General features: G+C 40.3%; 1 protein-coding gene across 1 annotated transcript in view; it reads left to right on the top strand.

Annotated features, from left to right (window-relative positions):
* Positions 1–13519, top strand: part of FOXO1 (forkhead box O1) — a 61250-nt gene extending 47731 nt beyond the window's left edge. Inside the window, exons 2-3 of the mRNA XM_054627909.2 lie at positions 8138–9488; positions 9875–13519. Of these exons, the coding sequence (XP_054483884.1) occupies positions 8138–9475 (1338 nt within the window). The 3' untranslated portion in view covers positions 9476–9488; positions 9875–13519. The remainder of the gene's footprint in view (positions 1–8137; positions 9489–9874) is intronic.
* Positions 13520–14124: the final 605 nt, after the last annotated feature.

The following is a 14124-nucleotide window of genomic DNA, read 5'->3' on the forward strand; positions in this document are numbered from 1 at the left end:
CCGTGTCCCCAGTACATCCTGCTTTGCGTTACCTGCCTCAATTTTAACACCTTTTCAGCTGTTTGCTTGTAAATCCATCAGGTCTTGACAATAATTCCAACCTTTTAGGCTCTCAGTGGTTTTGTGGAAGCAAATAGCCTTAATTAATGAAAATGAAGATCTGTGGCTCCCTAGCAAAGTATCCAGCTGAAACCAAACATACAGGTCTAGGTTTGCTTGTGCCTTTACCTAGACAACTGGCAGAGATCTGCTTTGATAATGAAGAGACTTTAGTCTGTAAAACTTACGTGGCTTCTCAAGCAGGGATCTTTACAGTTGTTTCACTTAACCAGTTAAAGCTTTTTGAGTAGTCCTATCTGGGGTTTTTGACTGTGCTTTTTTTCTTGGAAGTTCTCTGTGTCCTCTCAAAGGCCAATGCAAAAAATCAACCCTATTTTCTACTACGTGTTTTCACCTCTGTAGTTTGCATTTAAGACCTTGGCCCACTTCTGACCTTATTGCTTCTAATTGGTGAGAGCATATTTCCAGTGTTGCTTTTAAGATGATCTGCTAGTCTAATTAGCATTGATATATTTAGCATGTATACACTTTTGTACCTCTTCATTAGAGCTAACAAATGTCAATAAAAGACACTTTAGTTTGAGAAAGAAAAAGAGCTGGGGGGAAAGATTTCTATAAAGAGTGCTGTAGTCTTTGTGATGAATTGGGTATAACAGTGGAGAGTGGCAGAGGTGAAACAGGCTGTCTGTTAAACAGGAAACGAGTGATTAACATTTTTTGTCCTACTGATCATAATTATTCCCACTGGCTAAAAAAAAAATAAACACTGCTTAGTCTCTCTTTACTATAGCTGCAGATCAAAATTTTGAGCTATTAGTCATTCTGACATTGTATGGATGAACTGCTATATTATTACTTTTTTTTTTTTTTTCAGTTCAGTGAACTTTGCCTATAACTGTGATTTCATGTTTGCCTTTCAATAACCTGCTTTTACTCTGCATTTGAGGACAGCTTTTCCTCAGACCGCTATGGCTGTGTGTTGCCTGTGTCCCTGCAGAGTCACATTGCTGGTCACTGCATTAGAGCCCACCGTGAATAATTGTGAAAGGGCTATCTGCCCACCACGGATCACAGCAGCCTTCCTCAGGGCTTGATGGACTACAGGTGATTCCAATGCTTTTAACCCCTTTGAAGGGCAGGGCACACCTTAGCAGTGGTGCATGGTGCTCACCTAGACTGCACTGTTGTTCATTCCATCTGGTGTTGGCATAATGCAGGTGTTTGTTCCCTCACCTTTCCTGAACAAAAGATGCAGGCTTTTGTACGTGCAATGGCAATATTTTGTGGGACTGGTTTGAAAGACTGATTATTTCCCTGACCTCTGATGTTTTATTAATTGAGTCCTTTACCAGCTTTTGTGTGATAGAGCCTGGTCTCTCAGGTTATTCACAAGTCCTCCTGCTTTGCTGGTTTTGTGTTACTGATGTAATTGCACAGGCTGCTTGTGAAGGCCTGAGAGTGCTTAAGGAGAGCAGAGAAGAAGCTCTAGTTTGATGGGCATTCTGACTTTGAAATATTCCTCTTCAGTGAGGTCTCCTTGTTGGCCTCCTGTCTCACTGGTGAACTTGCTTCATCATGAGCTGTACATATCCATATATATGTTTCATATTTGTGGAAAAATAGAAATGTTTATTTACAAATATGGAACCCTTATATTTGTCAAACACTTGTTTTCCATCTGTTGGAATAGAAAGCTTGCAGCATCAGTTTTGTAAAGGCAGTATTAGAATTTGTCTGAATCACCAAAAATAGTTATCCTTGCTATCTTTGAATTTTTTAATCTGATACTTATTTTTCTACACTTAACAACTTTTAATGCTATGATAAATGAAATCGATAAATGAAACCATCATTTATCCTGATGGCTATTTGCTTTTTTTTTTTTGTAATGACACTGTGGTGCCTTCTTATTGTTGGTTTTCTTTCATCTTTGAAAGTGGATAGATTTTAGACAAACCTGTGGGTTGTCTTGGTTCCCCAGATGATTTTACCAGAGGGATGAAGGTGCATTCAACAAAATTCATTTAAAAATCTCATTTTCTGTACTTTTCTCTCTCTTGGAGGTACAGAAAACATAGGAGTGATTAAAAGTTTTGGTTGGGGTCATCATGTGTGGAACAGTATCCAGGTGTGTGCTTGCCCTGTGTGCACACTTGGCATAATGTGAACCTTGCTTGTGGTTTTTACTTTCATTCTTCCTAAATGCCTGTGTAGGGAGAGTAGGCAGTGTTATCATCTCATTAGAAATGTCCAAGCTGCCATTATGGTAAAGTGCTTTCAAGGAGTCTACCTAGGATGAGGAATACACAGGGTGTATTGGGAAATACTCAAATATGTGTCAACAGAGTTGCCTGCTCTGACATGTAGGCATGGACAGCCGAGTCTTAAACATCAATGTCTGAAGCTGGGTATGCATTTTCTGTTCCTACATGTTACCATGATCCAGAGAAGAACACTCTAGTGGTTGAGAAATCCCCTCCAGTCCCCGGTGGCAGCAGGATGCCACCACCTTCAGTGTTCAAGGTTTTTTAGTCGTTGACAGCTATGAGAAGGAATCACAGGATAGTATAAATCTGTGAACTTGAATGCAGAATGTGCAGGACTTAGATTAATGCCACTGACATGTGGCCACAGGAAGCCCCTTTGTGTTCAGGACACATGGATAACAACCATATAGCAGTAACACACACTCCCTCCTGTTCTTGTACATTCATTCATGGAAAAAGGGATGCATTGCTGAAATCTTACCACATGGAACAGTTTATGGAAGTGTCTCCATGTTTGGAGGTGGTGTTTCATAGGTAGGGGTCTGGGAAAGACTCTCACTATGCTACCACATGTAATGGAAAGCACAGAGAAACAGTGCAAGGTCCCCCTAGGAAGAGAGAAGTATTTCCTCACTTTTTCCAGCTGATATTTCTTAACTGTTTAACAGTGCAGGAGGAAAAAAGAAGTCAAACAAAAGCACCTCCCCAGGAACAAAGGATCCAAAAAAGCATGACCTGTTTGGGAGGAAATCCTGCCCTTCCACCTTCATGCAGCTGCAGGTGGCAAGTTTCCAGCATCTTCTAAATATGACTCTTTGACCTGAGGCTAAGTGACATGCTTTCTGTCCATACTTTTATTGGACACCAGAAAAGGTTTCTGAGCTGTAATAAAAAAACACCACAATTGGGTGGCAAAATTAGCTGTTTCACTAGTGTTTGAGGCCTCTGACACTGCAGTGTGGTTGTGTTGGTGAACATTGTAGGGTCAGAAAATGTCTGCTGTCTGTAGACCAAGTGCTTATAACTAGCAGCACTAGCTCTGAGGCAAATCCAAGCTCCTTGTGTAGCATCGTCATCTGAACTTTTTGTATCTCATAGTTACTAGGTAAGACAAACAGGATTGCCTTACACCAGGCTGTTGTACCAAAGGAAATTCTGGTAGGTCTGGAGTTACCAATGTTTTCTTTCCTCCTTGGGCTCTTCATCCAAGTGCCATAAGCCTGGCAGCGCGATTGGAAACCACAGAAAAATGGGTGCAGGTGGTGTAGCTATTGCAGGCAAACCTGCCTGTTTTGCCAGGCATGATCTAACTTAGCCTTGGAGAGATGCCACATGGTGCCACTTGCCATGGTCAGCCCCTGCTGCTGCTGTCCGGCTGTTAATGCTGGCTGAGCTGTGAGCAAGTGTGCTGGAGAACTTCCTGGCCTCTGCACACTTTTGTAGGAGTGTTAATGACTTCTTCTTAGAGTGGCGCTTGCCACTGAGGCTCCAGGAGGAGGGTGATGTGAACATCTGGACCTGCTGTAGAGCTCCTATACAAAGACCTAGAGAGACAGGTTGAATGTCTTCTGTAAAAGCATATGGAAATCCTGGGGGGATGGGTTCTCCACTTCTTTGCTGCAAAACTTTTGCTTTGGTGTTGTCACCACAAGGAGATTGTGCTGGCTCAGAAACCTGCTGTAAGCTGTCATTAATAGGATGTGGTACCACAGCTGATGGTAGAACAAGCTGGCAACTGGTGCAGACCATCCCCTTGGAAGAAGTGTAGAAAGCAGTGGACTCCTGGGATGTCGTCTGAATGAAAACTTAGTGGGCAGTCATTAGAGTGTTAATTTTAATGGAAATCCTAGACCTATGTGTGATAGAAGCAGTGCTGCTCCTGTGGCCTCCCAGTTTGTTATGACTGCATCTTCCAGAGGCCAACTCCTTCCTACCTTTGTTACATGTTGTTACATCTCCCTGAGATGCCATGGCATGCCTTATCGCAGTGTTGTCAGCATATGCACTTTGATAGCCAATGCACTTGTTTTTGTAAAGTGTATTGACTCTCCATTCCTCACTCTCCCTTTTGGTCGCTCTCATGACACTCTGGTGGGATGTGAGCTGCCTGTGCCCATGGATGAAAGTATGAGGGTGGGAGAGACCATGATCACTTGTAGGTGCTTTTACAAATTTGGGGTCTTGAAGCACCCCAGATAATCACAAATCCACAGCTAGGTCCTGCTTGGAGAGGTTTGCAGCTGGGTTAAAAAGGAGCTCTGCTTCCCTCTGCTTTTGGTGCTCCAAGGTCTGGGGTGGAAGAAAGATGGCCAATAGTCACTATATGATCTCACTTCAGTAAGCACAATGTTGTCAAGTTTAACAGAGCAACTGAGTTTTCAGGTATTTAGTGAAACACCAACACAATTTACTGAAAAATTTAAATACCTCAACTTCAGTTGGGATAGGGACATAATTTTTCTCAGCAATTAGTCAAGTTTAACTTAAGTTGCATGTTTTGCTATTTATATCTTGTGTTTAAATGCAGTATTGGATATTGGTAGTGCTGTTGGAAATGTCAGAAGTACAGCTGAATTATATAAATATGTAGATTCAAGGGAATAATTATCTTGGGCTTCATGAGTTTTATTAGCTGGGATGTGCTCTTCACATGGCACGTAGCTGATACTGGTTTTGCATATTTTGAGTCTTAAATCAGAAAGTAGCAATAAGCATATCCACAGTTCCTGGTCTGAATGCTGAAGTAAGATTACTTTGTCTCAGAGGCAAAAACTCAATCCCAGGAAGCTCTCCACAGGTGGCAGCAGCCCTGCTGCCATCCTGACCCAGATTTTGATAAAATTCCAGTGCAGTTACGCTCAGCGCGATCTGGCGTGAACTGCTGCTGTGCAAAGACCCGCTTCAAAATGCAGACACTTGCTTTTGGCGTCATTCAGGCCAGGTTTTGGGAGGCTTTGCTTCAACGTCCAGGTGAAGCCCATGGCTGAAGGCATCTCCCCTGCGTGCTGGAGCTGGTGGTGCCGCCACACGCCCCAGCCACTAACAGCTGCGCCATTCCTCCAGCAGCCAAGATCCACTGCTGAAACTATACTTTTTTATCAGGTCATGTTTGCATCTGGCAAGGATTTGTAGACACAACATCATTAACAGCAGTGCATATTTTCACAAGAATTACCTCTTCAACACTTTTTCCAAGTTAGTAAATCATAGCTTCTTTAATGTCCTGCTGGCTGCGTGAAAAACAGGAATTTATGTAACAAGCTCTGGGCCGCAAACCTTTTCCTGTTAGGAAAATTTTTTTTTCATTGCTGGCAGAGTTAGGAGACAGCTCTGTTACTCAAAGAGCGACCTCAAATGTCCTCGGTATAATAATACCAGATTATAACATTTTTGATGACTAAGGAATAGCAGCGATTTCTTAAATATTTAACACTTGTGTAGCAGAGAAGAGGGAACTGAGACTTATCACGGTGTTTTCCCTGCCCGATGTTTTGTGTGTTTGGTATGACTATTTTGATAGTAAACAGTGATCCTGAGCCAACTGGGTATGTTTACAAAATACAGTAAAAAAAATGAACCGGTGCAGGAGGTTTTTTAATCAACAGAGCAACTTTCTTGCGACATTTGTAGAGCTGGACTTGTGTCAGCCACAGATTGGTCTGTGGCCCTTGAGTGAAAACAAGGGGCTGCGCCAGGCCGGCCTCACAAGGCTTCCCGGCCAGCCCCTGGGGTGCAGGCAAGTCCAAAGATGGACTTCCAGGCTTTCCCTCCCTATGTGTTAGCTGCACCTGGTGCAAATAAAATTCCAAGGCCTTCCCTAGCACCCTGTTGCTAGATCAGAGATAGTATTTTGGTTGTAAGATGACCTGAAGTGAAGAAATATGGTCTTACTTTACAGTTTCTAGAAGGGCTTCCTTTTGAAATTGAGTAAGGAAACACTCAAATCAGAGTCGTCATAGAATGCTTTGGGTTGAAGGAGGCCTTAAAGACCATTTAATTCCAACCCTCCTGCCATGGGCAGGGTACCTTCTACTAGACCAGGTGGCTCCAAGCCCCATCCAGCCTGGCCTCAAATACTGCCAGGGATGGGGAGTTTTTGATGGTGTCTGTTTAACTGGGATAACTTGTAAAGATGGTTCTTTGGAGGAGAGGTTGGAAAGGCTTCTGAGTTCAGGCATGTAGTTTGACTCAGCGCTGTGCTGGTTGAACAGTCAGTGCCTTGAGGCCATGCTCTGCCATCTTCTGGTGTTAGGGAGTGACTTGTGCCCCTGTTTGGGGTGAAGCTGTGCTATGGGGGCATAGTCTCAAATCAGTAGCATCTGTAAGGTGTTGGAGGACTGTAACACCTCCTTGCTGCCCTCGTCTACTGAAAGTCTCCTCTGTGATCCCAGAGTAACCACTTCTGCTGAGCTCAGCAGAAAGCCAGTCCTGCTTTGTCTGTTCTGCTTTCCATGGTCCAAAGCATATCAAGGCTCTTTCAGGGAATTTGACCTGTTGTCTCTGGTTTAAGCCGTGAGATGACTGTTCGTGCGTGGAATGCCTACTTAAGATCTTTAGACAAGTTGCTGAAAATTACTCTGAATGGAAGGCAAATAGTGAATTACTGATTTCTCTGCCATTGAGGTCTATCCTGGTTTTAAACATTTATTTCATGTCTTGTTTTGTGGTTCCCTTCTCCTTGTTCTGGATGAATTGCAGTCCTTGCATAGACCATAGTACTGTCTTACCCTTCTATTAACATCTATGGCTGCCTATTTCAGCACTCTTTGAACTTGTGGCCTTTTGTTAGCAATTGTGTCAAGATGCAGGAAAACTTTTCTGTTGATACAATGTTTTTTACATGTGCTCAGCAGAAAATTATAGGAGCAAAATAAGTTTTTTTACAGCTTGGTAGTGCAAAGATTAGTCTCTTGTTAACAGGTCAGCCTGTGGCCTTCCATTTTGGATTTTTTTAAATTTTATTTGTCTGTATTTAAGAACAAAACATGAAACATGACTCATGGCTGAGGAGGTCAAAAAAAGGTCCAGTACCTCCAGCCGTTCTTGGCGCAAGATATCTGGTGCCCTCAGGTATTTGAAGAGTCAATTTTCCATATTAAAATGTTGATTTTGAAAGAGAACGATGATTTTAAGACTAAGGGTTTCATTACAAATTTGTCTATGTTCTTTACATGCCTTTATCTTCTATGATTTCTTAGGTAATTAATGATGTTTACTTATAAAAATTAGAACTTAATCCTCAACTGGTTTTCTATATGTATTTTCCTATATAACACAAGCTATATAAACCTCACTAATGCTCAGTGGCAATAGTGACAGTTTGTGTGTTTCATGTCTGTAGGGTTTCGGGATGTGCAGGATGAAAATCCATTACAAGGACCATACAACAGGATCTAACATTCCTGAACTTTGCATAAAATAATAATTTTAAAAAAATCCATAAATACAGTTAAGTTCACTCATTAGATGACTCACTTCAGTCATCTTCTTGATCTTCTGGCTTATTTTTTCTCCTTTACGTAGAATTTTTATTTCAGAACGGTTCCTGCAGTTTTATTGAACCTTTTATAATGTCAGATGCAATGGAGGCAGATGACAGACAAATTGACATGGCGACTCTTTGCAAGCTTGTTTCAGCCAGTTCAGAGCGATGAGGAGATAAAAGAGGTTTCCAGGCTGGCATGTTTTCTTATTTAATGATTACCCCAGTGTTTTCTAACAAAATGAGAGTATGCTTACAAAAGCAGGTGTTAGTATGCCATAAAAGATGCATGTCTTCTCCATTTCTTACATGCTATTCTGTTTTTCAGAATTCAATCCGTCACAACCTGTCTCTGCACAGCAAGTTCATCAGAGTGCAGAATGAAGGAACAGGGAAGAGTTCCTGGTGGATGCTCAATCCTGAAGGAGGGAAGAGTGGTAAATCTCCTAGGAGGCGAGCAGCATCCATGGATAACAACAGCAAGTTTGCCAAAAGCCGAGGCAGAGCTGCCAAGAAAAAAGCATCCCTTCAGTCTGGTCAAGAAGGAAATGGTGACAGCCCCGGATCACAGTTCTCAAAGTGGCCTGCGAGTCCCAGCTCTCACAGTAACGATGACTTTGATAACTGGAGTACATTTCGACCTAGAACGAGCTCTAATGCTAGCACAATTAGTGGAAGACTTTCTCCTATTTTGCCAGAGCAAGATGACCTTGGAGATGGGGATGTGCACTCCATGGTATACCCATCATCAACCACCAAAATGACTTCTACTCTACCAAGCCTTTCAGAGATGAGTAATTCTGAGAATATGGAAAATCTTTTGGATAATCTCAATCTCTTATCACCTAATACATCAATGACTGTGTCAACCCAGTCTTCATCTGCCACCCTGATGCAGCAAACACCAGGTTACTCATTTGCATCCTCAACCACAAGTATAGGTTCACCAAATCCTGACTACAGGAAATTCACTTACGCTCAAGCTAGCATGAGCTCCTTGTCCCAGATTCCTATGCAGACTCTCCAAGACAGTAAGTCAAGCTACGGATCGATGAGCCAATACAACTGTCCTGCAGGACTTCTGAAGGAGTTACTGACCTCCGACTCTCCGCCGCACAATGATATCCTGGCATCGGTGGACACTGGTGTTTCCCAGGCTGGCGGCAGGGCGCTGGGCCAAAGCGTGCTGATGGTCGCCAACTCGGTGGTGCCCAACTACGGCAGCCAGCCACCCCACAACAAAATGATGAACCCCAACGCCCGCCCTCACCAGGGGCATAACCAGCCAGCAGTCAATGGCCGTGCCTTGTCACACACAGTGAACACCATGTCGCACACGTCGGGGCTAAACCGCCTGTCGACGGTGAAGACTTCGCTACAAGTGCCTATGAGTCACCCGATGCAGATGAATGCCATGAATCCATATGCCCCTGTTAACAGTTGCAATGGCTACGGGAGGGTGGGAATTGTTTCCCTCCACCAGGAGAAGCTTCCCAGTGACTTAGATGACATGTTAATTGAACGGTTGGACTGTGACATGGAGTCGATTATCCGTAATGACCTTATGGATGGAGAAACGTTAGATTTTAACTTTGACAGTGTATTGCCTAACCAAAGTTTTCAGCACAGCGTAAAGACAACCACACACAGTTGGGTGTCAGGCTAGGATGTAGTAGGAGGTAAGCTGTGCTTTTCATAATAAATCTGCAAAACAGCTAAAGGGAAAAGAAAGAAATGTCAAGATGCTTAAAATCTGGGAGTTCTTCTGTGTTGGCATGTGAACTCCCTCCGTAACAGTCAGTCACTTTCCAGTCCTTTGTTAGTTTGAGAGTCAGGTTTGCACTGGTGCATTAGGACTGTCAAGTACCAACTTCTCTTACTTCATGTGGAACGCTGATGTTTTGTCATCGATGTTCTAAACAAAAAACTGGTTACTAGCCAGTAATGAATATTTTTTCCCCCCATTTAAATATCTTAAAGCTAGCTTGAGCATATTTTAATAGATTTATTCATCTGTTGTGAATGTTAATTTGTTCTTTTTTGTTGTTTTTTTCTTTCTTCCTAGGCTATGGTTAAATTCTCCAGACTTGTCTGACAGCAGGAACTGAGAAAAGCAGTACAAAGATGTCCTTCACCTTTCTTTTTAATTTTCTTGACAAAGCTGTGCGCATGCACTAACTTTTTTGGTTTTTTGGTTTTTTTTTTTTCCTTTTGCCTTCCTTTCGTCAGAGTTGGCAGCAGAGAGAGTATTTTCCTGTACAGGATGTTTGCCCAAGGTTTGCAGGTTATGTGCTGCTGTAGATAAGAACTGTGCCATTGGAAATTTCGTTACTCTGAAGTGCCAAATTCACTACACCATATAATCACAGCAAAGACTCTTACTTACATCATGTTGTGCTTTCGGTTTTGTACAGTATGATCTGTAGAAGAAGAATTGTTTTTTAAGACTATCTGTTTTGGTCTAAGAAAAGTTTATAAACTTTTGTAAGAATACTGTGATGATCTCATGCCCTAAGTAAGTTTAACCTTCGTTGATGTTACCTGTGTTTTGATGAATTGAGATGACTGTGGACTTGCCTTGCAGCAGTATGAACTGCTTTATTTTACTCAAAATTGCCACACATTTCATATGGGAATAGAATAACCTGTTAAATATGATCCTACTAAACTCACTGACTATTCCAAGCAACCAGTAGGTTAAATGCCATTTGATAATTTACCTGTATTTGTGTAAATTTATGCAAGAATATATCTGGATTTCATTGTCAGATTAATCACTTTATTGTTGGGCTTAAGATAATTTTTGGAATACTTTCCAAGTTATTTTTCTTATAATTAAATTCTACTTTTGTTACATAGGCAACTTTACAAAAAATAAATCTGAGATCTGGCAGCATTCATAACCTCTTCATTTTGTACAGTATTTTAACTGGATTAAGTACATGTTTTTATAAATTTCCCTAGCACTTGGGAGTGCTAATAACAGAAAAGCTTAATAAGGATCTTGAATACAAAACATTTCTGTCCCTTTTTTTTGTTGTGTGATATATAAATATAGACAATTTTATGTTTAGAAATATTTAATCAGTTTTATATATGCATTTTTAGAAATGTCATCTGCTTCTATTACCATTTTAACTACCATGAAGTGTTAAGTATTCATTGTTAAGATGCTTGTACAATGCTTCACATTTATATTTATTTCATGGAGGTCTCATAATGTTTGTGCACTCAAGAGCAGGACCTTTTGTGGAAAATTTGTAATTGTAGTAAAATTACATATTGTCTTAATTAGCACTATTGTAGGGTTCATCAGTGTTTCTGTTGTAAAGCAGTAGATTTGAAGAGGCAAAAATGCTACTTTTGAGTGGGAGGCTAAAACTTTGACCTTATTGCGGGACAAAAAATTACTTTTCCAAAAGAAAGATAAAGTAAGTGGCAAAGTTATACAAATGCATGAGGTTTAGGATAGGGGAGAGCATTAATAACAGAGATCTTGTTTCTGTGGAAAAAACTGGTCTTGCTAGAGTAAGCACACTGACAGCTACCTGAGCTTTTTCAGGACTAGGTCTTAGAAGAATCGATTTCTGATTTTTTGTAATTGCATGATGCAGTTTTCATGGATGTGTGACAAAGAGGCCTCCCCTGTCTTTTCACTGGTTGCTACACAACATTTGTGTTACAGAAATCCTTGGAGCTTTTTTTTAATGCACTGACAGAATTAACAGTTTGGGGGTTTTTTTGCTAGGGCTGGTTGTTATGAATAAGGGGAGAAAGAAATATTTTTACACTGATTTTTCTTTTGTGTAAACAGCTCACAACCAGAAAATGTCCTAATTGAAACTCATCTTTCCTGTAGTGATGGTGTATGGTGGAGAAGGAAACAGGACATGCCAAGTAAATGAAGTTTAGTAACAAGCCATATATTTAATGATCCTGTTATGACTTTCCTAAGGCTCTGCAATGTATTTATTGATGTGCTAGCATTTAGCTCCCTGTTGGGCTTAAATCACTGCCAATTACAGCTGGTCCTACTTTTTTTAGATACACTATTACGATTGTCAGGCAGTTCCAGAGCCTGATGTGATACAGGATCTTCCCCAGTGTGAAGTTGGTCTTTGAACTTGTTTTGAGCAAAATCAAATGTTTTTAGTGCCAAAGCCTGAATGAAGCCACCTGCTTTTACAGGCAGTAAAAGATTTCCAGTAGCATCTTCACCATCAAATGCCTAGTCTCTGAAACATGGTAGTAAATCCTGAGAGTGGAGCAAGTGGAGGGCTCATACAGGGGCTTCTGAAGATCATTCTGTCTGATGCATGTGCAAAAATGTTTGCTCCCAAATAGGCACTGATACACATAGGCGAAAGTTGTCATAAAATCCACCTCTGCATGTGAAGAAAGCAGTAATCAATGCTATGCTCCATGGGGATGCAGCTGAACTTGCTACATTTAACAATATACCTCCTGTTTATTATTTACTGCTACTGTATAACTTCCTGTAAACAGCTATTTTATTCCTTTCCTTTTATACCTATGAATAACATAAATGTAGCCTTACCTTAAATACAACAGTCTATAGAAAGCCCTTTTAATTATTGTGAGGAAACGGTTGTAGGTAATCAGAGATTTGGGCTGCATGGTCTATTTGGCTTTTTCTGTTTTTTTTTTTTTTTTTTTTTAATTTTGAGGGGGTTTTTTTTGTTCATTTGTTTGGGGTTTTTTGGTTCTGTTTTTGGGTGGTTTTTTGTGGTGCCATTCTAATGTTTTGCAGTTGTAATTCTGGAATACTGTGAAGTTGGTGAAGGAGCATGTTGTCTGCCTTGAAAACAAACATTATGTGACCTCTAGTTATAAATCCTTTTTCAGTAAAAGTACCAAGTTTCTGGAGTAACTTAGTTTGTCAGAATTGTTGTAAATTATTGGTTTGTGAATTGTGCAGATGATCTTACCTATGCAGCCTTGTTTTTGACTTTTCTCTGGTTTGTACTGTTATTAAAAGTTTATTGTATTATAGAGCTGTTGAGATATTTTAAATATAAAGATGTATTGTTTCCATAATATAGCTATATGATATATGTTTAGGTAGTAGATGCATTAATTGGAAAGCTCTGCTTTGATAAACTGACAGTTTGCCTACACTATATATATATAAGCAAAAATCATATTGCTTATTATTGGCTTAGGTCAACAGAGCATCCCTGAGAAGTTAAAATTGGACCAATTATAAAACAGTATAAAATTTGCACTTGTTAAACCACTGGATGTATGTTAGTACTTTTTTTATTTTTTTACTGATTTGAAATTCCTATTTTCATTATGAAATTGCTAGGATTCTTAATTTATGACTGATTTTAAATAAGGTATTCTCATTATTATTATTATTATTTTGGTAATCATAATATAAGATGCAGCATGGTTTATGCAAGCAAAAAGCAAATTATTCAACATGAAAACTGGCCTCTTTTTTGAAGGTGTTCCACAAACCAGCAATATCTGAGAGATTGGCATGTACATACTGCTAGTTCTATTTGCGAGTGGTGTGACAGCTCTTCAACGCTTCACTGCTCTGACTTAGTCACATTGCAGAATTAAAATTCATACGTGGATATTTTCAGAAAAAGTGCCTGATGTACTTCTACAGACACATGAGAACAATCCCTGACAGTTTGTTGTATAAAGCCATAAATGTATATAAATTACGTTAAAAAGACTTTGTGTCCTTTCTTGTATACAGAGAATGAGATTTGTACCAGGATTCTACTTGTGATTAGTAATCCTTCTACTGAGATGTTGTCGTAATCACTTTCCTCACCGTGTAATCTTTTTAATGATGATGATCCCATTTGGACAATCCCGATGGCATTAGCAATTTTATACAGAAAAATACCTCATGGTACTAAGTCTTGCCTGGTGAGATGATAACATATTAATGAGCAAACACTAACTGCACAATAGTTAACAAATTTTCCATTACTTGGTATAAAGGAATTTTTCTCTCTTCGCATTGCTTCTGGATTTGGAACTGTAGCAGGTACAGGAACCTAATAGGGCTGAGTTACCAGTGTTTAATCACAACCTAGTGTGCTAAAAGTAACTTGTTTACAAGTCTTTGAGACTAAACGCAAGAAGAATCCATGCCTGGCTCCCAGGGCTCAGGAGACAGCTTTGTGTAGAGGTGTGTTGTTACTGGACGGTGCACGGAGCGATGCCAGTGCTTCAACAAGCATAGTTCAGACAAAATGGCAAAAAGTCCTGAAATCGTTTCAGAATGGGTATTTGTAAGTATAAGCTCTTAATAAAATTGCTATGACATGA

The sequence above is a fragment of the Agelaius phoeniceus genome, chromosome 2 (assembly GCF_051311805.1).
Source record: "Agelaius phoeniceus isolate bAgePho1 chromosome 2, bAgePho1.hap1, whole genome shotgun sequence".
NCBI lineage: Eukaryota > Metazoa > Chordata > Aves > Passeriformes > Icteridae > Agelaius > Agelaius phoeniceus.